Raw genomic sequence first — 23,659 nt, forward strand, 5'->3', positions numbered from 1 at the left:
TCAAGTTTAAAAACTAATGTCTTAGAAATGATAGAGTTTCATACTCAGAGTATTTATTAGTAATTTTTAGGGACTTCAAGATAGGGCTCTAATATTTTAGTTTGATTTTTGAGGGTGAAGATAAGGTTGGGGTTTGTTTTTTTTGTTTGGGGTGGGGTTTTTTTGTTGTTGTTACTGAATTGGCTTTTGGCAGGGGGGAAAAAGCAGTAGCTGTGACAAACACCTAAGAACAGAATGGTTAAACTGTTGTGATGCAGGAAGGGCAACAAGGCTCAGAAGTGACAAGGAAACTACAGAAAGCATGAAAAGGAAGAGAGTAATAAAAGGGAGGTGCAGGAAAATATGGTTCAAAGTCGGGTAGCCCATTTAAGGTGTTGAAAGTGTGTAACTGGCAGAGAGAAACTGAAGTGTTTCAAACTTGTATGGCTTAATTTTTGGTGATGATTGGTGGCCTTTTGTCTTTGGTTTGATATTACCACTAAAATTCCTTCGTGTTAATACACCTAGATGAAGAACTGTACCATCACCTTGCTGTGTCTGAGCAGTAGTCTTCCCACCGTAATAGATCTTGCTTCAGGTGTTTGAGCTGAGAGTATAGTGAAGTTGCAAGAGTTGTACTCTCATAATACTTTACTAATTAGCACTGTTACATGTTTGAATGTTGTGCTTTACTGGAGCATAGAGACTTAACATTGGATGTGACAGTGATTATGGAGTGAACTAGGAACTGAGCTCATTTTGGAGAGGAGTTGCCTAAAAATACAGTTATAAATTAAAGGTCGGTGGGAATAGATACGTGTTCTGAAAGACAATATCGTCTAAGGGCTTGAGATACAAATTTTACTCTTGTACTGTTGTTTTGTGGAGTGCTGTCCAATAGATATCTGTAGGAGCCACCGCTCCATACTATGACTTGGCTTCTTAGGCAAAAGATGCTGAAGAAATACACTACTTTGCACTCTCGTAAAGGGTGGAGAGGGTGCCTGTAGGAAAATCTGAAACAATCGTTATCTGCCAGTAATGATGATAACAAATACCACAATGCAGTGTGTTTTGAATGTGCTTGAGAAATTATGGGTCTCTTGCAGAGTAGGTGAAAAGGAAGAATCTGCTGTGATCAGCTTTCCACAGCATTTCAGGTATCTCAACAGAGGAGAGTAACCATGCAATAAGGAAAAGGTGGTTGCAGAAGGGCACAGGGACCACTGTGGGAAAATAGGTACTTAAAATGTGTATTGTGATGGGAGACTTGAGATAAGTAATAAACTTGAGTTTTTAAAATGCTGTTCGTGTATGCTCCCTGAACACCTCCTGCTGCCTCCTAGACCTCCAGGGACATCTGCTCTAGTGAAACATCAGTAAAACTGGTGGCACACGAATGTTGTCAGAATGGTAGAAGATTGTGTTGCCATGGGACTTGCAATTACAGTAATCTTGGTTATTGCTTGTAGGTACGGTTTGGAATACCTCGTCATTTTTGAAGTTCATGCTGTCTTGCTAATCTACTTGTTCTCTCTTATCTCTAGCTTTTCTGATCCTATAATGTACTATCTGTGGTATACAGTATTGTATATGTCTTTCGAAATCAAAAAATTTTACTACCTCCCATTTTAACTATGATTTTGGAGTGGAGACTGTTAAATTCCTGTGTAAAGAAGGCTGCTTTCAGTCTGCAACAGCCTAGACACAGTCAGATTCATATAGTTTGTATAACGAAATCCACTGTTGAGAGACAGGTATTAGTTTGAGGTTTGTGTATAGCTAGTAACCTGACGAACTGAGCAAATCCACTTACAGGCTTTGCTTTGCAAAGTGACCTCCAGTAACCTGTTAGGTGAAGACTTCTGTAAGTTGGCCAACCTTAGTTTCTTTGGCAAGAATTTAAATCCCAAAGAAGAAGATACGAAACCTATCACCCATCTAATTTTTGAGCAGAAGGGTGGAGGACTGCATTTTTCCTATCTTGGTGTGCCTTCCCCTTTTGCAGTTTTAGCTATTTATTGTTTTGTTTCTCCTTTCAGTGTTTGACTACAGCTACAGAGATTACATCCTGTCCTGGTATGGACAACTCAGCAGAGATGAAGGGCAGCTGTACCAGCTGCTATCTGAAGACTTCTGGGAGGTTGCCAAGCAGCTGCGACAGAGGCTGAGTCACATTGATGTAGTTAAAGTTGTCTGCAATGATGTAGTGAAAGCTTTACTCTCGCACTTCTGTGACCTTAAAGGAGCCAACGCCAGGTAAAAACAAAACTCTGCATTTCATTGGAATTTTTTGCTTCTCTCTTTGCTTTCAGATGTGCTATATCAAGTAATGAAGAGTGTAACGCTTTTGTAGGGAACTGATAAAGAAAACAGCTCAACCTTAATACCAGTTTTAGAGATCAAGCAGGCTTCTGGGCATCTGTAAGACCCGTGGAAGGAAACACTTGTCCTCCTTTTTCTCAGATTTTGGATTCACTGCTGTTTCTGTTTCATCTTTGAATCCTTTGCTCACAGCAGGAGGTGGGCTGTGTGAGCAGTTCCTGCACGTAGTGTGAACCTGCAAAGAAAAGGAGAGGTGCTGTCAGAGCAGTCACCAGACAAGAAGATAGTTATTTGCACCTTTCCCGAAATAGCACCAGGGTTAATTCCATTCAGTTTCCCATTTCTTCTAGCCCCGGGAGGCAAAGTCTTGTGGTTTCTGTAAGTGGCCTGTCACGCAGTAACAAGATTTTGCTACTGGAAAAATTGTTGGCTGCATTTTCTTTCTCTGTTTAGGTTATCTCGCTAATTCCATGAGTCTTGCTAGAAAGGAAATTCTCTTTGTCCACTTAAAAAGGTCATCTGTCCAGTAAATACTAGAGTTGCGCCCAAATTGTAATTGCAAATAGGAACTCTTAGCCTTAGCAGTTCCCATGTCTGAATGCACAATTTATGTAATTGTGCGTGGAATTTGCGCTTATATCTGCGCTTACCTGCATGTCAGTTATCCTCATCGAAACGTGTTTTGGTCATTCAGACTTAGACTATATGTTTTATACTACGAAGTTGTTTTGCCTAGAGTTAGATCCACATATTTTTAACACCCCTTCAGAGAAAAAAAAGTTCAACTGTTTTCTGTCTGTCGCATTCCACTCTCAGGAAAGAGGGGGGATAAGTGACTTCAGATGCGTGAATTCCCAACGGCACGGACTAAGGTGGGATAAATCTCAAGGTCCATATACAAACGTTTATTAGCTTCCCAAAATGGTTAGTATAGGTCCTAACAAGTTCACAGTAATTGGTTAGGTATATAACAAATTATGGGAAATGGTGAGGTATGCATTGTGTTACTTAACAACAGGTATAGGACAACTTATGGCAAGCGGTACTTAAGGTCCTACTTAAGGCTGTTACTTAACAACTCTAACTGTTACTTAACAATTCTAAGAGAAAAGAGAAACTGAGGGATAGAGAAAGGAAAAGACAGAGAAGGAGACAGAGATAAAGAGATCACCGGTCCTGGTTCCAGACTCTTTTTCAGGGAATCTTCCCAGGCATAATCTTCTTTCTTGGGAAGAATCTTCCCAGGCACAGTCGTCTTCTTTTGTTTCTTCTTTGTTCTCCCTTAGGGGCACTTATTTTCCCCTTTTATGTTTGCTGCATTAGCATGGTCCACTCCCCTTGCTGAGGACAGCCTTGTCTCAGGTTTCTCCCTTCTCCCAGGTGACGTGTACCATGATTTGGGTGGAGAGACGAGTGCCATAGTCATACATGTTTAGCATGATCTCTGTAATCTTCATTAGCATATGCAGGGTGTGCGCTTTCATATGCATTTTGCGGATAATGAAGCAAAGGTCACTGATGGGACACAATGGCCTTGAGAACTGAGAACTAGCAAGCTCACCACGTGAGTGGCAGAACTATCCTGTTTTCACAAGACAGTTGTCCTACGCTTTCAGGCACCAGAAGTGTTAGCCTTATCAGTTCTTTGAAGGCCAGGCCTGCATTATTTATTTCCTTGTGACTGTTGGAGGCGTTCCGTTGAAGGCTTGGAGGGCCTTCTGCTGCTTGTCAGGGAATTTACAATCGTTTCTTACACTGTCGGTGACCAGTCTGTACATTGCCATTCGCGCTTCTTTCTGCTGTGGAGCAGAAGATACGGTTAATGTATCTGTGGTAGATGCCAGCTTTATGTAAGCTAACGTGTGGGAGATGAAGAAGAAACTAAAGGGTGGTTACGTTTAAGAAAAGAAATCAAGGTATTTGCACATTGCAGTGGATCTTGTATTGGATTCCTTCTTTCGGCTCTGGAATGTGGTAGAAATCTCTTGGTCAGGTAGAGATCCTAAGTGTGCTCCCTCATTTTTAAGCATTATGCTTGCCCTTGCCTTTCATCTCAGTAAAACACTTGCTTTTGGGAAGAGTTTGATTTGAACAGTTAAAGGATGAGGATGTTTTGTATTCTTTTTTTTAAAGTGTCAATGTTTTCCTCTTTGAAGTTGGACACATAGAATCTACTATTGCAGAATTATTAATTATTATTAATGCTGATTCTTGATGATGTTCCTTATCTACTGAGAATTATGACCACTTCCTCTAGGTCTTTGTTGGATTCTTATTTCCGCTATATAGGGCTAAAATAAATCCTCTTAGGTATTTTCCAATTAACATTTTCGGTTTGGAATGGTAAATGCACCTTAGTCGATATTGGATAAGGCAGGCTGCGTTAACATGGTAATGAAAAAAATCCTATCAAGAATTAATGTGATAGCAGGTTAAAAATAAGCAACAAACCCCATGGCTGTAACTGCAGGTTTTTTATGGGTTGAAACTGTACCCATTGACTGTTTCTCACATCCTGCAAGGCTGTGAATTCACAAGCTTTTAAGGTATCTAACAGCAGATCAGCGGCGTGATGCTGCATGACACAAAATGTGAAGCGCTAGTATGTCCTCACGCTGCTCATCCAAACTTGCTCAAAAAGTCCTGGAGACTTTATGGAAACTGCACAGCACTCACCTTTTCTTGGCAGATGGAGAGAGGACTTCAATGCCATGTATGTACTATGGCAAAACCAGCAGAAACGTGACATTGTGTTCATACGCTACAGATGGAATTTGTACTGCCGGGTGATCTGAGCATGCATGTAATAAATGCGGAAGCACAGCCAAACACTCTGATACTGTTTTCCCTTTAAGGGAACTTGTGGTTTTAAGAATAATTTGAGTTTTGTACTAAATTGCCTGCTGCTGTGGAGTTTACTGTGCTAGAATCCGCTGACGTTTTAAGCTGTAGACTGAGAACTACAAAGTATGTCACTTCTAGCTTGAAAGATAGAGTTTCTTGGAAAGCCTTCAATTCATTTCTGTATTGCCACAGTTCAAGCACAGAAAATTCTTCTTCCTAAGGTAGGGAGCAGAGAGATCTTCCTGGTCTGCCTTTGCTTTCTGTCAGCCTTTTAAAGATGAGAGTAAATTTAAATTGGCCTTCACATGTTTCCCTCTGTGTCTCTGATAATGAATCCAGTTAGTTTTGGATGGTAAATATAGTGGAACAGAGACTGTAATTAGAGCAAGGTATCTTTCCTGTTGTGATGCCTGTTGGAGCACCACATCTTGTTTCTGCTGATGCGTTTCTACTGCAGTGTGACAGGAAAGGGCATTTTGTCTGTTATCTGGTGGCTTATGAAGGTTTAAATACCTCTTGTACCATCTCTGGAGGGGCTGCCACCTACGCCACTCTGTCTCTGTTTTCCGATATGACCACAGATAAATCCACTGAAGTGATGGAAGGTAACTGTCTGTGCCCAGGAGGAGAGAGATGTCTGTCTGTGAAGTTCATGTGTTTTGTCAGCAGGTGCACGTCAGCCACAGAAATCCCTTTACTTTTCTGCTTTCACTATCTTCAACCTGTGATATCCGATAGATCAGGATGTCTGAGAGGATGAAAGTAGGCCGCGACCTTTCAGAATGAGGAAGGGTGCTACAGTCCTTCCCTTTGCTCCTGCTTTCCCTCTGGCTTGTCTTAATCATCGCGAGGCTCCGCTTAGCCATAAACAGCTCAAGGTAAATGGCCAGCAGAGGCCAACAAATAAGTAAAAATGCTTCCGTGATGAGGGAGAGCATGAGAAGAGGAGAGGCCGCTTCCACCCGGCCAGTTAGAGGGAGAAGCCTGGCAGCGTTAGGTCTGTTCTAATGGCAACTGTCTTTCCTGTGCCTGCCAGACACTTCTACAGAGTGAAATAAGGGCAGAGACACTCCACTGGCCAGAACTGCCTGGGGTGACAGAGCCATGCAAGCTGTAGGCAACACAACTCCAAAGTTTTTCATCTTACACGTGTTGCCGGGGTGTACCTTGAGATCCAGTTGGGGCTCCAAAAGATCCTGTCACTTATCTTACTGATAAGAAGAGGTCACAGTGACACTGATTTTTTTATTATTATTTTTTTTCCTCCTACATCTTTTGGTTTGGAGTGTTCTCTGTTTGTCTTTAACCTACAGCTGGGGCACCTTGATCCTAAAGGCAGAGGAAGAATTGGTTTCAGCAAATACGCATATGTGGTGTTCCAGGCTGCTTCTGGCAAGTTGAGTGCTACTCACGACATCTGATGGGATGCTCAGAAGTGTGTTTGTGTGTCTGTGTGCCTGGGCTTGCGGCACAAGTCATGACTTAGCAAAACGGATGCCTGGGGGCTGCAGGCTACTCCCAGTGCTGATTCAGAACCCATATTTAAGGGCTCAAAGCTCTTGGAAAGTGTGGGGAAGCTGCTGTTTGAGTGATCAGTATGACAAGCAATTTATGGATTAACGTTTGTATTGTTTCTGTTTTGTTAATATTCCTTTTGTTTTCTATATATTACTGACAGGGTAAGGAGCGAAGTCAACCCAGTTCTTAATTTTCTTGGCCCAAGTGAATACCTTTGCAGATACAGGATATATAACTGTTGTATTTTTTGTGATTATAATATGTAATGTGACAAGATATGGTTGCCCAGGGAAGCTGTGGATGCTCCATCCCTGGAAGTGTTCAAGACCAGGCTGAATGAGGCTTTGAGCAGCCTGGTCTAGTGGGAGGTGTCCCTTCCTGTGGGCGGGGGGGGGGTGGAACTGGATGATCTTTAAGGTCCCTTCCAACCCGAACCATTCTATGATTCTAAGATACTCAGTAGAAATAAAAGGTGCTGCCACCACAAACTATTCAAGAGCAGATTGATGCAAAGGGGATTTAAGCACTTGAGATTTAACTTGGTTAATCCTATAGATGCATCGAAGTTGTCAGGATAGCTACTAAACACCTCCCACAGTTCTTGTTTTTCTTTTATAATTCCATTTGCCACCCACAAACCAGGAATACCACGAACTGCTTATCGTACTCAGCCTCTGGAAAGGAGTATCAAGAAGACTGGTATGGAATTGTAGAGATTGGTTACAATGGGAGCAGCTGTATGGAAGTGCTGAGAACCAAATAGTCTTGAAAAGCCAAGGTCTGAGCACGTTATTGGAGTTAACTCATGGGTAGCAGCAGGTCTAAAGCTCGGCATTGCCTTCAAGCATCAGTGTGGGAAGTTTGAGTTTCCTGTTAATGATTGAGTATGACCTAGACACCACAATAAGCATTAGAACCTCCTGGTGCTGATATGATCATACCACAGCGTGTAAGCCATTCATACATTCCTTGTGTCTGTTATCAACATGACATGTCATATGCTTTTTCCTGAAAGAGGTAACTGACAGGTATAAATGGTATGGTTATCTTCATAGTAAATATTAGGTAAAGGGGATTTATAAAACTTGCTGATGTATCTTGATAAAAATGGCAGCTGTGGAAATTTTGGTGTTGGCTTTGTCCTTATTTTTTGTTGTGCTTTTTTTGAATTTGGTGTGATTTTGTTTTTAGAGGGTTGGTTTTTTTAGTAGGTACTTCTTTCAGGTGTGTTTATGATGCTGGCTTGTAAAGATCTAAATTTGTTTCTTTTTTTGCCTAGACAGTTCAGGTAGATCAAGCAGTTTTTATTCTGCTGCACTGTCAAGAAGCTTAGAGATCTGAGGGCGATACAGGTGAAGAGATGCAGCTTGCATGTGGTTCTGGTAGTTCTCAGAATCCGTTTAATGAAAGCGCGTGGTGAGTGTTGAATGTACTGATGAAAGTCATTTAGAGTAAGTTGCATGTGCACTTCAACTCACAATTGCACTGATTGAGACTTAAATGTAACTCTGCAAGACTCTTGAAAGACTAATTAAAGAAATAGCAAGGCTGAAGGGAACATTTTGTGATTTATTTATTTAATGAGAAAGGGCCCTTACATAATTTCCTGTAGAGTTGTTGTTAACATTTTTATGGACTCTTGTTTTTTTTTTTGTGTGTTGGTGTTTTTTGTTTGGTTTTTTTTTTTTTTACTATCACTTATTTATTTGCTTGCTTCCTATTTTCAAAGCAGACAGATTCATGTTGTTTGTCATCATGAAATTCCTGGTCAGGCACGTCTCCCAATCAGTGTACTTATTTTGGGGTGTCTTGCCCTTGAATCAGAGGTACTGCCAACCCCAAACCTGCAAAGTCCCAGTTTACAGCAGCATTGTAAATTATAACTTTGGGGTTGGATTTTAGTTTTTTCACCCTTTTTAGGATTCATTTTTAGGCTCTTCCATGCCATCATGAGGGTTGAGACTATATAAAAATAAAGATAATACTTTGTGTCAGGAGCACATACCCAACCACAAACACCAAGAGTCTTTTAATACTCCTGACTGCAATGAGTCTTTACAACACAGGGAGTTACCAGATGGTCCTAATTAGAACTGTGGGTATCTAGAGTAGATCTTCGATAAAAAGAGAGATCTCTATGAGGTCCCTGGATTGGGAAACCTGGAAGCCCAGTCATAGATGTTAGTGCAGTATTACAGAACTGCTGTGGGTCCGGCATTCCTGAGGAATGAGGAATTGTTGTCAAAGAGGTGCTGGTATTGGCTCAGAGTTGCTTAGTTATATTATGGTAAGGAAATGGTATTTCTATAACATTGGTAATGTTTTAACTGCTTGTCTTCAGGAATACCAAAGCAAATCTGCTGTTCTGCTTTCCTTTATAAAGCTGAATGAACTTGCAGGTTTGCAGCAGTAAGGGTAAAGTTGTAGTATTGATGATGTTCAGCGGGATATATGTTCAGTAATTTCATGAAGCAGTCTCAGAGCAGAGGACAGTTACAGTAGGTGTGTGTTTCATCACAAAGAAAAGTACTGCTTGGAACAGACCTGGCACAAAGGAATTTGCTTTGGCAGGTCCTACCTATGGATCTCTAATCACGGACAGATGCCTGATCGTCCACTGGTTTGGGGGGCAGCTGAAGGAAATTCCTTTGCTTTCTGATGCAATGAAATAGCGTTGGATAGTGTTAAAAATTCAGAGCAGGCTTAAAGATTTCATAAAATGAAAATTACGGAAAAGAAACTTAATCAAGATTAAGTTTGGCTTTGTAGCTCACAGGGAACTGAAGAGGGATGTATATACCTGTAAGCATGCTGTTTAAAGCATGAGTTTTGTCTGCTGTTTTAAATCACTGAAGTCACCTGCATGTTGATACACCAATATATGTCACTATTACTTCAGTCTTGATTGTTCAAGAAGACACAAATGAATTAAGTTGCCGCTTGCCATTATTTTTCTATCACCTAAAGCAGATTAAATGAGCCTGGTTTACAAAGCTTGTATCGTGCCTGTTTTGGAACTGTTTGCTAGAGTGCCACATTTATATTAGTTCACTGCACACAGTTGTACTGCGAATTTACAGATAATTGGCTGGGCTTTCAAAGCTCTCTCTAAAAATATCTGCACGCAGTTTTAGTTGAGAGTTTTCTGTGATTACTAAGTGACCTTTTGTTCGGAAAATCCAACCACACAGTCCTAATAACACATGGTCAAAATTATTTAGGAAGAGAAATAATGCCTATGTTACTATTTGGGTTATTTAATAGTACATAATATCTTTATTGACAGTGGAGAGATGTAGCAGCACTCTGCTTTGTGTACTTGCATGCAGATTGCAGTTAAGTTTCTGCTTTTCCTGTTGGTCTCTGCGAAATGAACGGTGCCTTTCTTTACTCTTGATTGCATTCCCACGGAGTTGAAGATCAAGGTTTTATATCAAGCCTTAAGAATAGGCCTGATCAGGGCATCTTAGCTCTTGTTCCAGGATAGCAGACAGACCTGGTTCGGTAGCTGAGCAGTGGTGTTAATACTTTCCGTGATTGCTCACTGCTCCTTCTTTTTTTTTTTTTAATGGGTATCAGTGAAGGGGAAGCCCGAGTTACAAGGGATGCTCTTTTCTGCGCAGACCTTACACACAACGTATTTTCCCTGCAAGCTGACCAGTGGTTATATTGAGGCAAATAGAAGTGTAATGTTTCATGTATAAATGCAAAGGAGGATATAAGCCTGGATGTCTTGTCTTGTCTGTTTTACCACTGGCATATTGATTTATTTTGTAGCTGTTAAGCGCCTCCCTCCCCCACCCCATAGCAGCTTCTCCTGCTTTCAGTCTCCCCTTTATTTTTCTTGCCCAAAGAGCAATGAAAACTGCAGGATTTGTTGACACAACTGCTTGGCACTGAGATCAAGGCTTGTTTAGAGTTGAATTTCCTGAAGACTTTGTTTCTCTGTTCTTTTCATAAAAGCTGAGTGGGGTTCTGTGCCCTATTGCTTTTTAGATCACATTTTAGGTACATTTTAGCTAGGAAAACAATTGAAAGAACTCCTCTTCTAGAAAGTCATGTCGTCTTAAGTAATGGAGATAATTCCAGAAAAAATTGAAACTCTTAGATGGTGTGTCAACTGGAGAGTATGCGACTCCACTCCCCCCTTGCATTGCTGTAGGCAGGAACACATTAGACAAATTGGAAGGGTAAGAATCAAATATTTGCCTTTCTAGTTTATTCTGTTCCATTTTCCCTTTGGGTTCTGTTGACTGTGTATCAGAAAAGTCCTGGCGTAGGTCCAGCTCAGCCAAGCTGTATGTATTGGCTGTTGACTGGGAATACATTTGTACAATAGGGAGACAAAGATCACGAGAAATTACTTCTCTGGCACGGATGATAGTATAGGTGCAGTTAATGCTCCAGGGTGTTTGCAGTCCCAAACAGACTGGCGTTCCTCAGGAGACTTGTAGAGAGATACTGAAGGCAAAGAAGACTAATCTCAGTTTAATGAAATTTTACGTGCATTATGGCTCTGTTTCGTGCTTTGCATGTATTATGAAAGTATAGCTTGGTCTAATCACTATGCAGGATGTCCCACAAATAAGAGTGTCCAAAATGGATGGGGTTTGTGTGTTCACGGGCAAAAAAGCAATCAGCACTGGCTTTTAGTTCTAACTGTATCATTGTTGTTCATACATGTGAATTGGTTGTTAGGAGAGTTCAGTTTGCTGCTAGCCAACTGATGTTTGGTGTAAGTCACCCTGCTTGCCAGCATTTTGCGTATGCATCTGGCTGTGTTTCTAAGTGGTTGACTTTGGGTGGACCAACCTGTGCAGAGAGGGAAGACTTTACTTCCCGACTAAGAGGTGACTGTACATAAATGACCCAGACTTGCTGTCTGCCAGTAGTTTGCCTGGGACGTGTCTGGGTTTGGTTAAATAATGAATGCCTTTAGGGAGAGCATGTGATGGGGGATGTTTGATGCAGCATAGAGAAAGCTGTAGGATATGTCTGGAGTATGCAAGAGGAATGGAAATGCACTGAGGAAAATAGCTAGGTATTCAGCTGCCAGGGAGAAAAGATCCTACCAGGACAAGATAAACAGCTTTCTGAGCTCAGTCAGCTGCACCACCTGCGCTGGTTGATAATGAAGACTACACATCATCTTCATAAAACACTGTTCCTCAGAAGAACGGACTATCTACATCTAAGCTGCTCCAAGGGACTTGTTTTGAAATTTGTCTCACTTGTAACAATTGAAACCTCCTCTGTGATCCACATCTGAAAACGAAGCATTTGATTTGGAATTGAATAAGAAGCTTCAGTCAAATTGAAACCAAATGTCATCTTTACGTTCTTGTTGTTCTGAAAATTAATTAAAAACTAATTTTGGTTACCTTTAGTCAAATAACTTGTATTATTAGAACAGAATTAGAGTTGTTGTTATTAGAGTATTGTTACTATTTCAACATATTTGCCCCCTCCTGGACTGACTAGCAAAAACCAGTTGTTACACAACGCTGCCTGTCTCTAGTGGCCAGATAGCTGTGTCTAACTGAAAACTTTTGGTTTGACTGTATACAGTTCTTGGTCACTTTTTCTTGTACAGAGGCAATGGTCTTGGAGCAGCTCTGTGAGTAATGGGCAGTTAACTCTAACCAGGACAGCAGCCTCCAGCTCTGGGACGGAAGCAGACGTAGATGATGGGAGGAAGCACTGGTATGAGACGTGACAGATCTGAGCCTTTGTAACCCCCTCAGAGGCTTCTACTGAAGGCCAGTCCTGGCTGCCTTCGGAAATTACTGTGGTGCCTCTCAGGTGACGCTGCGTCTGTCTTGCTGAAACCACTGGCATGGTCACCTTGCTGTTAAACCTGTGATTCAAGCACATCAGGCATGTGGCCATGAAAGAACTGCTAGGGCACCTTGTCTTTGCTTCTACAGCCGTCTTTCTATAAAAGGTATTGCTGTGACTTGCACTATGGACTGGATGTTCCCTTGGCACGTCCAGTCAAACATGTTCTGAGAAGTCCAGAAAACCACTGGCACCTGAGAGGAGATGAATTGGTCAGTATTGGGCACAAAGTCAAGGTGGGGGAAGTTTACTCCCTGTTTCTTTCAGAGCTGTGATCAGAAGAGCTCTTTGTGGGGAGTCTGCAAACAATACAGACCGCTCTCTCGTGGCCTTGCTCATCCAGCAGCACGTTGCTGTGTGTTCAGTGGTGCACAGCACCCACCCAGTGCTTCACTCTGCAGCAGAGGCACAACCACCCCTTTGCTGTTAGCTCTGAAAGACTCTGTCTTGCCATCTTCCCAAAATGCACCTACCATGGATTGCCAGGTGCAGGGAGGACCTATTTGCCTGTTTGGTGGCAGGAAAAGGAATATATTAGTATAATGTGTTACTGTATAACATAGCACACTGTAGCCGTCCTAACTCCAGGCCTGATATACTTCCTTTAAGTTAGGAGCCTAATTCTTTCACCAGGTGCAAAGTAAAACCAGCAAGAAATTTTGGATTTCCTCCATCCATTAGTATCCAGCTTGCGTAGCCCTTACAGTTAGTGAGTGGATGATAGTGAATGCTTTCCCCAGGAGGCTGAGAGTGATCCTGACTGAGAGTATTCTCCTGCTCCTTCTTGAAGTTGAACCAGAATTAGGCAAAGGCAAGGATCTGACTCCACCAAAGGGAAGCAAGGTGGACCTTGCATGTAGGATGATGGAGGAAAACTGTGACTTTGTTCCCTAGTTACTTTTTTGCCTGTGGTGATGTATTAGTATGAAACTTGAGCATATTCCAGCTTCAGCCTGCTGCTGACGAGAAGACTCAGCTTGAGGCAAGTTCTCTTGTCTCTTCTGAATGGCTCTGTGATCTCTGCATGCCTGAGATGCTTAGATCCAAGCAAGTGTTGTGACTTGTTTTGGCCAAGAGGTGACTCGCCAAATCTGTGATGTGGCCAAGAGGTGACTCAGATGGGACTTGGAAGATGCAGGTTGAGACCTATCAGACTGAGCAGATGCTAAAGTCCATGGCCTCTCACCCCTTCTGGGGTGAGCATGCTGCCCGCAGAGGTATTGCCCCAAAGGTGTGGTTGCACACACACGCTGAGCCGCTACGGTTTCATGCTTTCCAGTTTCACGCTTTATATATTCCACTGATACTGGTAACAGTATGGTCGGTTCTCACTTGCCGAACTACCGAGGGGACTTGTCTGACCAAGTTGCTTTGCGCTTTGGGAGTAAATTCACCTTTCTCTCTTTGTCGTCATGATTCCACTCTCTTTCTAGATCTGTGGGTGCGTTTTTTAATCTTTTTCTAAATTGGTTTTCCACTTACAGTGTAGATGGCTGATAATGCCAAGTCTGTTACTATACAGGTATCTTGCACAGACCAATTTGATGTAGTCTGCAGGTGGCAAGTTGAAAACTGCTGTTCTGGGAGAAGTCAGGCCAGTTGTTTCCTGGGAGATTTATTTGCCAGTAACAAAGGAAAGAAGGTGACTTCAGTATCTAACAGGTAGACCTGTTTCTCAAACTAGATGTGATCCCAAACCCTCTGCATAAAGGTTCAGGTCTATAATTAGTTTGCTCTACAAGATTGTAAATACATTCTTGAGCTTGTCTTGTTGATTATTCTGAAAAACTGGACACAATTGGGTTTTTTTTTATTCAGAGAAATTTTTTTCCTCCCGCTTGCTGCGCTCTCTATATTTGATGTGATTTTAAAATACTGTATTTCTGTTTTGGCAAATGAAAACATTGACAGGACAAAGGAATTTGTAAATGTATCTTAACATCATTGAGAAAAAATTGCAGGATTTGAGAAATATACATGGTTTTAAAGTGTTTCTTTCCTGAAGTTACTTACCTGGTCATGGATTTTGGATATTTTATCAATTAGCAACTAATCATAATGCAAGTGGTATGTAAGTTCTCTCTTGTTTTTCCTTTGTTTTTTTTTTTCCCCCCTTAGGCAGGAAGATCCTCCGAGACCATTTTTGCTGCACCCATGCTTGAGGAGCTCTGATGAAGAAGTAAGATTCCTGCAAAAATGTTCTCAAATTCTGGTGTGTTGTCTCCTACCCTCAAAGGATGTCCGGTCTGTCAGCTTGCGCATAGTCCTTGCAGAAATACTTGCAACAAAAGGTAGATCAAAGATCAGAGATGATTAACCATTTGCACCCGTACAATATTAGTAATTACAGACTTCATAATGTATAAGTCTTGATGCTCTGCTTCTAAGTTCTGAAGTTTAATTTCTGTGATAACCAGTAAGACACTTTGTATTCTCAAAATCAAGCATATACTTACTTGACTCTCCTGACTTGATGGCAGACTGTTTAGTGCCTTTCAGAATAAAACATGATTTGTCCGTTCCATTCTTCTTTCTTTTTTTTTTTCATAGAGGAACACTTTTTTGCAGTCTTTCATGGTGGTGTTTTTAGTGATTATATGGATAATTCTGGCCTTTTATATTTTATTCAGATACATAGAATCCATAGATTTCAGGATGTGATTATAACTGAATCATAATACCAGATTTAATTAATTTATTTTTTTTTTAGATTTTGATTTATCAGTGTGGTTTTTTAATTGAGGGTTTCTATTTTGCTGTTTATTTTATCAGCTACACTTTAATCTCATTATAAATACACTAGCCATTTTTTATGTCATTGAAGTAAAATTCAGAAATTATGAAATCTCAAGTATATTATGCGATTCAGTTTACTTTTAATTTTCATTTATAGTGGCTGTAATGACATAGACTTCAAGGCACACAGCAGAAAGAACAAAACCACTTGGAATTTGCCAAATAGAGCTCAGCTTTGTCAATGTATCAATTTGTGTAATATACTGAACAAACAGTTTTATCAAGAAGGTACATCCAGTCTCAAATGTACTATGTAGTCCAGAAGACTGGTGTTGGATTTATATCAACTTGCATATTTATTTTTGCCTTTTATCTGCAATTTTCTTTTGAAGGACCGCAGTTATTCTTCAGCATAAGGATTTTGTTTTAAAATATTTTTCCTCTCCAGTACTGAAACCAGTGGTGGAACTGCTGAGTGATCCAGATTATATTAACCGAATGCTACTCAGCCAGCTGGAGTACAGAGAACAGATGAATGAGCATCAGAAGAAAGACTACACATATGCTCCTTCTTATGAGGAGTTCATCAAGCTCATTAACAGCAGCTCCGATATTGAGTTCCTGAAACAACTGAGGTATTTAATGTTTCACTGTAGCTCATTCAAAACTAAACATGCATCTTTTGCCAGCCTGTTACCAGGATTTGAATGAATTGTGATTATTTCTTTTTAAATTCAATTTTAGATTTCTTTTTCCTTTGGTGAAGCAGAGACAGTAAGGATGATAAGCCACAACATTCATTAAATCTCTAATATAGTCAGCTTTTTAGTTCAATGGCAGAAAATGTTAAAAAATTCCTCTTAGGAATATACTGGGGATGACTGTACTGTTGGAAGGTATACCAGACTCTTTACAGCTTGCCTCTGTGGAGTTAGATGAAATAATGTGTTGAATTTCAACTAGTTTGTGGTTATCTCTTCATTATCCAAATGAAGTATGGCTGGCCATGGCAGCCTGGTAACTGTAAACCGTAGTGGCCCTATGGACATGAGACATTCAGAGCAGCTTGCTGTGATTCTGTGACAGGGAAAGAGGGCTTTGAATTCCAGCACATTTTATGACTGGATCAGAGGTTGTCCTGGACTGTTGCAGGGAGGTGTTTCCCAATTGCCTCCTTCTTAAACATGTTAATGAACTCTGAAGAATTCCTTAAAGACCAAAAAAAATGCACCGAGCTCCTACATATCATGAGTTTGTTTGATGTTCCTGTTTTCTAATGCAAATAGCACCCTGCTCACTTTCATACTAATTCCCCCTCACAAAAATCTCATCTCATTTTCCTTCCATCTTTCATCATAGCATGAGATACTGCTTGCATCTCAAGCCTCCTCGCCCAAGTTTGCCTTATCTTTATAGCTGAGCAGTTTCTCCTCCAATTTCTGACGTAAGTGAAAGGATAAGGAACGAGCGACTGGGAAGCAGGGAGCAGAGATACTACTGTTGTAGGATCTCCCTAGATGTCCTTAAGCTGGTTTTGTTGAGCACACCAAAGCTTTGGAGAACTGTTGAAGCCATTTCCGGAGCATTCGTCCTAATCCATTACCATCAACCAGAACTGCTATTTTTTTTTCTCTTACCTGACTCCTTTCAACTGCTGCTACAAGTCAGCTTTCTCTCTTCCTAAATGACTGCAGCAACATCTGAAAGACACAAGCACACTGATCCCATTTGGTGCACTCTGTGTCATCTGTTGTGACCCAGAGCTTCTATTAGACTTGGCTTGATTCAGGCCAAGTGATGGTTTACCGAGATGGAGTATTGTGGGCTGCATAAATAACATCTTACTTTCTCTTGTTCTTTTCTTTGATTCTGAAACCACTTGCATTTCTGAGGTAGGAAAATACATTTAGGTGATGGTGAAATGATTTTGTTGCTTGGCTACTTATTGTTCATCTGCTGTAAAATTTGTTCTTTACTCTGGGCCACTGTGCCTTTCCTGAGAGCAGAAATTAGTCTCTATTAGACTCTGCCTAAAACCTAATTGACATCATATTTATTAGCATAATCACACTAATGGCTCTGCTTGTTTCAAAAGAAACCCAGCTCTTCTGTTGTTGTTGTTCAGGCACATTAATGCTCAGTGTGCTCTCTTTTTAGCTGATAGGTCACTTTAAATTGTGTTCTTTAATACCAGATAGCAAATTTGCTTTATGAAATAATGTGGTTTTGGCTGCACTTGGTGTTTTTTCTTTCTAGCCTGTGGAGTCCAGCTGCCATCATCTTGAAGCGTGTTCCTCTACACCCTACGAAATGTTGATCTGTCTAAGCTAATCAGTATTCGAATGGAAAATGTCTGAGAAAAAGTATCTTCTTTTTGAAGAGAAATAGTGCTTGATTTTGGAGGCAGCGTCCTTCTTCCCTCTGTTTGTATAGAGCCAGTCTCTGGGAAGGTGGTTAAAGAGTGTTCCCTCTGGTAGGAGGGATTCCTGTTCTGTCTGTTCCCCAGCACCGTGGGAGCACCTAGAGAGACATGGGCCGACCTGTAGTCATCTCAAAGTTGCGTAGTCTATTTTGCAAAGCTTTCATGATTTACCAGTGAAAGTCTACAGATTTATGTCAAGAAAACCAAACAGTGGTCCCTATATGGATGGAAAAAAAAAGGCTGTTATTTTAGATGAACAAGCTAAATGGTATTTCAGGTTGTAATTCATAATAGTGAACCATGGGAAAAACCTATAAAGAAAGAATTGAAGAGAAAGAAACAAATAAGCTGTTGTGCATTTATCGCTGAGAAACAAGGTTAGAGTCTGTTGGAGTGACGGGAGTGGGGAGAATGCTTCCGGTTCTCTTCCTACATAAAATAACTTACTGGCATGTTGCACTTCAACAGGTTTCCCGGTTAGATGCTATTCTGAGTAATCATACTCTGTTTATAAGAAATTCCTTTTCTTGGTTTTATGTGGCGATCGTTTTTCAGTGCCTGTTGTAAGTCAGTGCGTGGCATTCATGAACTGTAAGGCGCCTCCTATTACTCCTAACGTTGCCACGTAACATCGTGGCAAAGAACAGATAGAAGTAGTAACAATTGTCTGTGTAGGCTTAGCTTTGGGGGAAATTTTATCCCAAGGCACTACAATTGCTGGGAAACTATTTATTTTTTTTTTAAATGTCCCTGACGTGCTTTATCTTTGCAGATTAGTTACTATCTATTTACTAAAATAAACATAAAATACCTTGCTCAATGAAAGAGGCCATGAGGTACTGCTAAATGTTTCCTCAGACTCTTGACTGATCATAACCGAGAAAGTGTGGACTCCTGGGTGCTCCTTTATGTGTGCATGTGACAATACAGGAGAGAAGTCCCATAAGGCATCTTTCCAGACTGCTTTAATTAACAGAGTTTTGCTAGGCTTTCTTGTGGTTAGAACCAGGTACTTGTTTTGGGATAAGTAGGGAAAAATCCCCATCTGCATCAGTGGAAACCAGTGGGTACAAGGTGTTTGTTGCTCTTGGCCAGGGAATCAGAGAAGAGTGGGAGGTTGTGAGTCTTCGATCTCCTTGTAAGCAAGTGTACCAGCTCTCTGCTTTGCAAATAGCTCCCCCTGAAAGGCTAGTAACGGTACTAGGATTTTCTAGATCTTTTTTCTCTCCTTGCTTAGAAGCGTTACCTTAAGAACAAATATTGTATTGATTTTCTGCATTGCTTTTATGGATTTTATTTTTAGAACTTAAGTGATGCAGGAACTACTTGCCATTAATTTTGGATATACTTTTGAATTCACGGTTCATTAATATGGACCTCTACCACTTGGTCATTTTAAACTTCTCTTTATTGTTTTTTCTGGAAACATCCCTTTCATTTTTATAAGGGACGTTTGGGAAGCTGATGTTTGTTTTCAGAAAAAGCAATTTGCTCATTACTGAGGAGCTACTTTGTCTCTCTTTTTTGCCCTTTCATACCTTCGCTTTCTGAAAATTTGGATTTGTTTGGGGGGAAAAAACCTAAACCAACAAAGCTTCCAGAGAAGGGACCATCGTATGGTTATCTACAAAAGTCCTTCAAAGTAATTCTTTAATGTTTACAGTTGTTGCTGTGTGTCATGAAGGGAGGCAGAGTTTTTTTCCTGTTTTATCAAGAAATGAGGGAAAGGGATGAATATAACAAAGATTAGGGAAGACATAAGAATGGGAAGTTTGAAGTAATGTGGATGTGAGCCCATGATTGGTCCAGTTTATCAAGTACCGTTCACATCTTGAAAATAAAATTAATACCTCACATGTAAAACTTAGATGTTTACTCACCGGCATCACAGAATATGTAGCAGCCAGAATATTTGGAATAGACTTTCCGGGAGAAAGGGTCATTGTCTGGCAGTGTAGCCAAGGTGGCATTTTTGTGGTGTGGTGATGTACAGCACTCTCATTGAGTATAGAATCAGAGAATCATTTAGGTTGTGTTTTTTTGTTTTTTTTTTTTAAATATCAAGTCCAACCATTGACCTCACACTGCCAAGTCCACCACTAAACCATGTCCCTCAGCACCATGTCTACCCGTCTTTTAAATACCTCCAGGGATGGTGACTCCACCACTTCCTGGGCAGCCTGTTCCAATGTTTGACAACCTTTTCGGTGAAGAATGTTTTCCTAATATCCAGTCTAAGCCTCCCCTGGCGGAGAGAGGATAGAAACCTGATCTCCTTCTGTGATAAGGTGACCTGTTTAGTGGATGAGGGAGAGGCTGCAGATGTTATTTACCTGGACTTTAGTAAAGCCTTTGACACTGTTTCCTACACCATTCTCCTGGAGAAACTGTCTGCTCATGGCTCGGATGGGTGTACGCTTCTCTGGGTAAAAAACTGGCTGCAGGGCCGGGCCCAAAGAGTTGTGGTAGATGGAGTTAAATCCAGTCGGTGGCCAGTCACAAGTGGTGTTGCCCAGGGCTCAGTGTTGGGGCCTGCTCCCTTTAATATCTTTATCAACGACCTGGATGAGGGGATCGAGTGCACCCTTAGTAAGTTTGCAGGTGACACCAAGTTGTGCGGGAGGGAGTGTTGATCTGCTGGAGGGTAGGAAGGCTCTACAGCGGGATCTGGACAGGCGGGATCAGTCTTCATCTAGGAGTTAACTTGGTAAATGAGGTTTTGGAACTCCTACAGAAATGAGTTAAATTCACTAGAATACTTGCTTTATTACCAGTATTAATAGCTGCCAGACTAAGTGCACTGAGAGGAATTTGGGAGTTTGTTACAACCAGAATTTTGATGTTTATGAAAGATTTAACTGGTAGTCATTTTCTTTGCTGAGTGCTTAGTGTCTGTTAGTTACAAGCTTGGTTTGACTTAAAATTCAGTTTACTAGCTGCCTTCCATTATGTGAAGTATAGTTTTAGGTGACAAACAGGTTTTAATTATTCCTGGATTGTAGTACTTTAGTATTTTACTTATTTTAGTGTAATAAGTTATATGTGCTTCATGTATGTATTGAGTGCATTAGCTACAAGAACATTACAGACAGCTCTTTGCTTTTGAACTGAACTTCCATCCTAGTTTCCTACAGAAAAGGTGTATTTAATGTTAAGCGCATGACTTTACATTGTGTTCACTGAATATTAACTGGCTGTGCAGTGCCAGCAGTTGAGAGAAGAGGGGGAAGGGTTATTGTTGGTTGGATGTTTTCCTTTTGTTCCAAGATAAACTTTTTTCCCTACTCTACTCCTTATGCTCACTGCTCCTTAAGTTGCAGATGTACTGAGAAATGATTCTGTTTTCAGGTGAGGAGGAGGTGGAAGTGTTTTGGGTTTTATTAATTCTTAAGTGTGCTGTACGAAAAACATATTGAAAAAAAAAAAAATTAATACCTTGTGTTTTTTTTTTTCTTCTCTCCTCCCTCTTCACCCTTATCCCTACTGTTTTTAAAACTAGGTATCAGATTGTAGTGGAAATAGTTCAGGCAACCACAATCAGCAATATTCCCCAAGTGAAGAGGCAGAAAGGTAAGATTCTGTTTGTTAAGTCACATCTGTTGTTTTCATTTTGAAAAGCTGTTTGAACTCCCGACATACATATGCAATCAGCGTGTGTGGGATTTTTAGACAGATTTTAGGAATGTGATGCCTTTAGTATTTCAGTTCTGTTCAATTTGTCTGATTCTTCCAGAAACTCCCATGGTGTGATTATTCCCCCACCACATCTTCATCTAAGCTGATGGATCATGAGAAAGCTCATATCTATGACGCATTTATTTTCAGAACTTGCTGCAACTAGGATTTTTGGCTTTACAAATTCATATGCTGAGAATCTTTCTTCCTCTTTGATACAATCTATTCTTCAAAGTCTCAGCCCGTCCTGCTTTCAAAACACAGAAGAAGGAATGATACAGCATAATTGTCAGTCGGACTTTATTTTGACTCTTCATTGTATTATGTTTTTGTGTGGCAATACAGAGTGCTCTTAAATCCTTCTGCAATGTTTTGGCAATGTCTGCCTTTTAAAATGCACGTGCATCTTACATTTGTACTTACATCTACTATATATACACTGCTTTTTATCGTTCTCAAAATGTACCAAAACTGGTATATCTGGTATTTTTAGGACATTATGTTGATGGCAAAATTACAGACCAAATTTTTGCTTGGATGGATATGTTTAAGGTATATCAAAGCACAATAAAAAGCAGTGGACAATATCAATTAATTTGTTTGTAAACAAAGGAAGCTAAAAGATGTTGCTTTTAGGTTCTCAGGTAATCTCTGTCAGGTTAAACAAAATTTATCCCTTTCTAGGCCCTGTATCACAAAGGAAAGCTTTTAAAAGTGATTCAAGCATCATGAAAAACGCAGAAATAGAAACCAAACATGCTGGGGGGGGGGGAAGAGGGATATCTTTGGTCAGTCTGAAGAGTTTGGGGTCCATGTTCAAGTTTCTGAAAGTGTAAGGTTGTCAACATTGATACGCTTTTTGTTTACATTCTAAAATAGAGCTAGATGTGCATTCCATAAGATAAATTGCTTGTGTCAATCTAAGGCAAAAGGAAAAGTAGGCATTGTTTTTTTTGCTCAAGTGTACATTATAGAAGGAGATATTAATATTTCTCAGATGAAAGTTAATTTAATGGAAAGTCTATTTCATAAAGCAATAAAATGGGAACAGGGAAGTTAACTGTGAGTACATTATGAAAAATCAATCTTGCTAAGCCTTTTTTTCCATTTGTGCTGCCATTGGTCTTTGTTGTGACAAGAATTGATTTGGGGAATATTTTTATACAGTTTAGGTTCCTACAATTAATTACTGTCTCCTTCTCCTCTGTCTCACTTGAGTTTATCTAGTTAACTATCCACTGTTCTAAACCCTGAACAGAAGACGTTTTTCTGAAGCTACAAGTGCCTGGTACTGCAGAATAGATAGAAAAAGAATATTGCTATTTATTCTGCCAAAGTAGATCTGATTCCACTTACTCTATGGTGAAGTTGGTTCTGCAGTTTTATGGGCTCTTCACTTTTATCTGTATTAAGAAAAAAATCAATCAGAAATTCCACTAGCTGGTGCACTGAAGTTTTGTGTTAAGATATTGACTTCTATTATTAGTTTAGTCCTGTGGCAACCTCGTATGTCATTTAAGAGTTGATTAGCCAGTGGAGCTGCTGTGGCTAACCCTTTTATTTATTTAACAGCCAATGGTTATTCACATTGTGCCTGAAGAAAAAGGTGACATTTTTTGCTTGGCCTGTATGGAACAGTATGTCCAACAGAGGCATACAATACAATTTTTAGAGTTCACACAGATTTAAGGCAGATTTCTGATCTGTTTTGAGTTATTCCACCAGGGTTTTCATATACCAAAATTTTTCAGGCTCAGTCTATGTACATTTAACTTTAAGAGGGCTATCAAAACTGTAGAGGATTAAAACCTAGTTCTGAAGGCTTTTTTGTGTCTTTGTTTTTCCTGAAATAGGTGGAAACATTTTTCCTAATGTGGTAATGAATTTAACACGTTCCTGAATTTTAGGAAGAAAAGCTCAAGGAAAAAAGCTGTGCTACCTTCCTTAAAACAAACCAAAACCCAACAAAAAACCCAGCCCAGCTCACTGCTGATACAAAGATTGTTGAACTCTTCTAGAACAGCCCACCACATTACTTATGTCACATTTTGATGTTTCAGTTTCTGGATGCCAAGCATCAGCTGGATTTTGTGGCGAATAACTAAATATAAGATTTATGCAAAATGGAGGTGCGTTTGCACAGTCTTATTCTGCCTTTCTCTTTTTAACCTGTTCCCCCAATCCCTGCTGCATACCTGCCGTGTGTGAGCATGGGTGGTGCGTGTACGTGACAGTCTCCCCTTTCCTGGTAGTAAATGAGCTCTTGCCTTTCATATCAGGGATATCTCTAAGCTTTGATTCCAGCCTGGTGAGAGAGAGTCT

At 40.4% G+C, this 23,659-nt stretch overlaps 1 protein-coding gene across 1 annotated transcript in view; it reads left to right on the forward strand.

Moving 5' to 3' along the window:
• Positions 1-23,659, forward strand: part of SNX25 (sorting nexin 25) — a 92,140-nt gene that overhangs the window by 20,252 nt on the left and 48,229 nt on the right. The window contains exons 3-6 of the mRNA XM_054202529.1: positions 2,022-2,238; positions 14,623-14,795; positions 15,689-15,875; positions 21,162-21,232. Coding sequence (XP_054058504.1) covers positions 2,022-2,238; positions 14,623-14,795; positions 15,689-15,875; positions 21,162-21,232 — 648 coding nt within the window. The remainder of the gene's footprint in view (positions 1-2,021; positions 2,239-14,622; positions 14,796-15,688; positions 15,876-21,161; positions 21,233-23,659) is intronic.

The sequence above is a fragment of the Rissa tridactyla genome, chromosome 5, assembly GCF_028500815.1.
Source record: "Rissa tridactyla isolate bRisTri1 chromosome 5, bRisTri1.patW.cur.20221130, whole genome shotgun sequence".
Taxonomy (NCBI): Eukaryota; Metazoa; Chordata; class Aves; order Charadriiformes; family Laridae; genus Rissa; species Rissa tridactyla.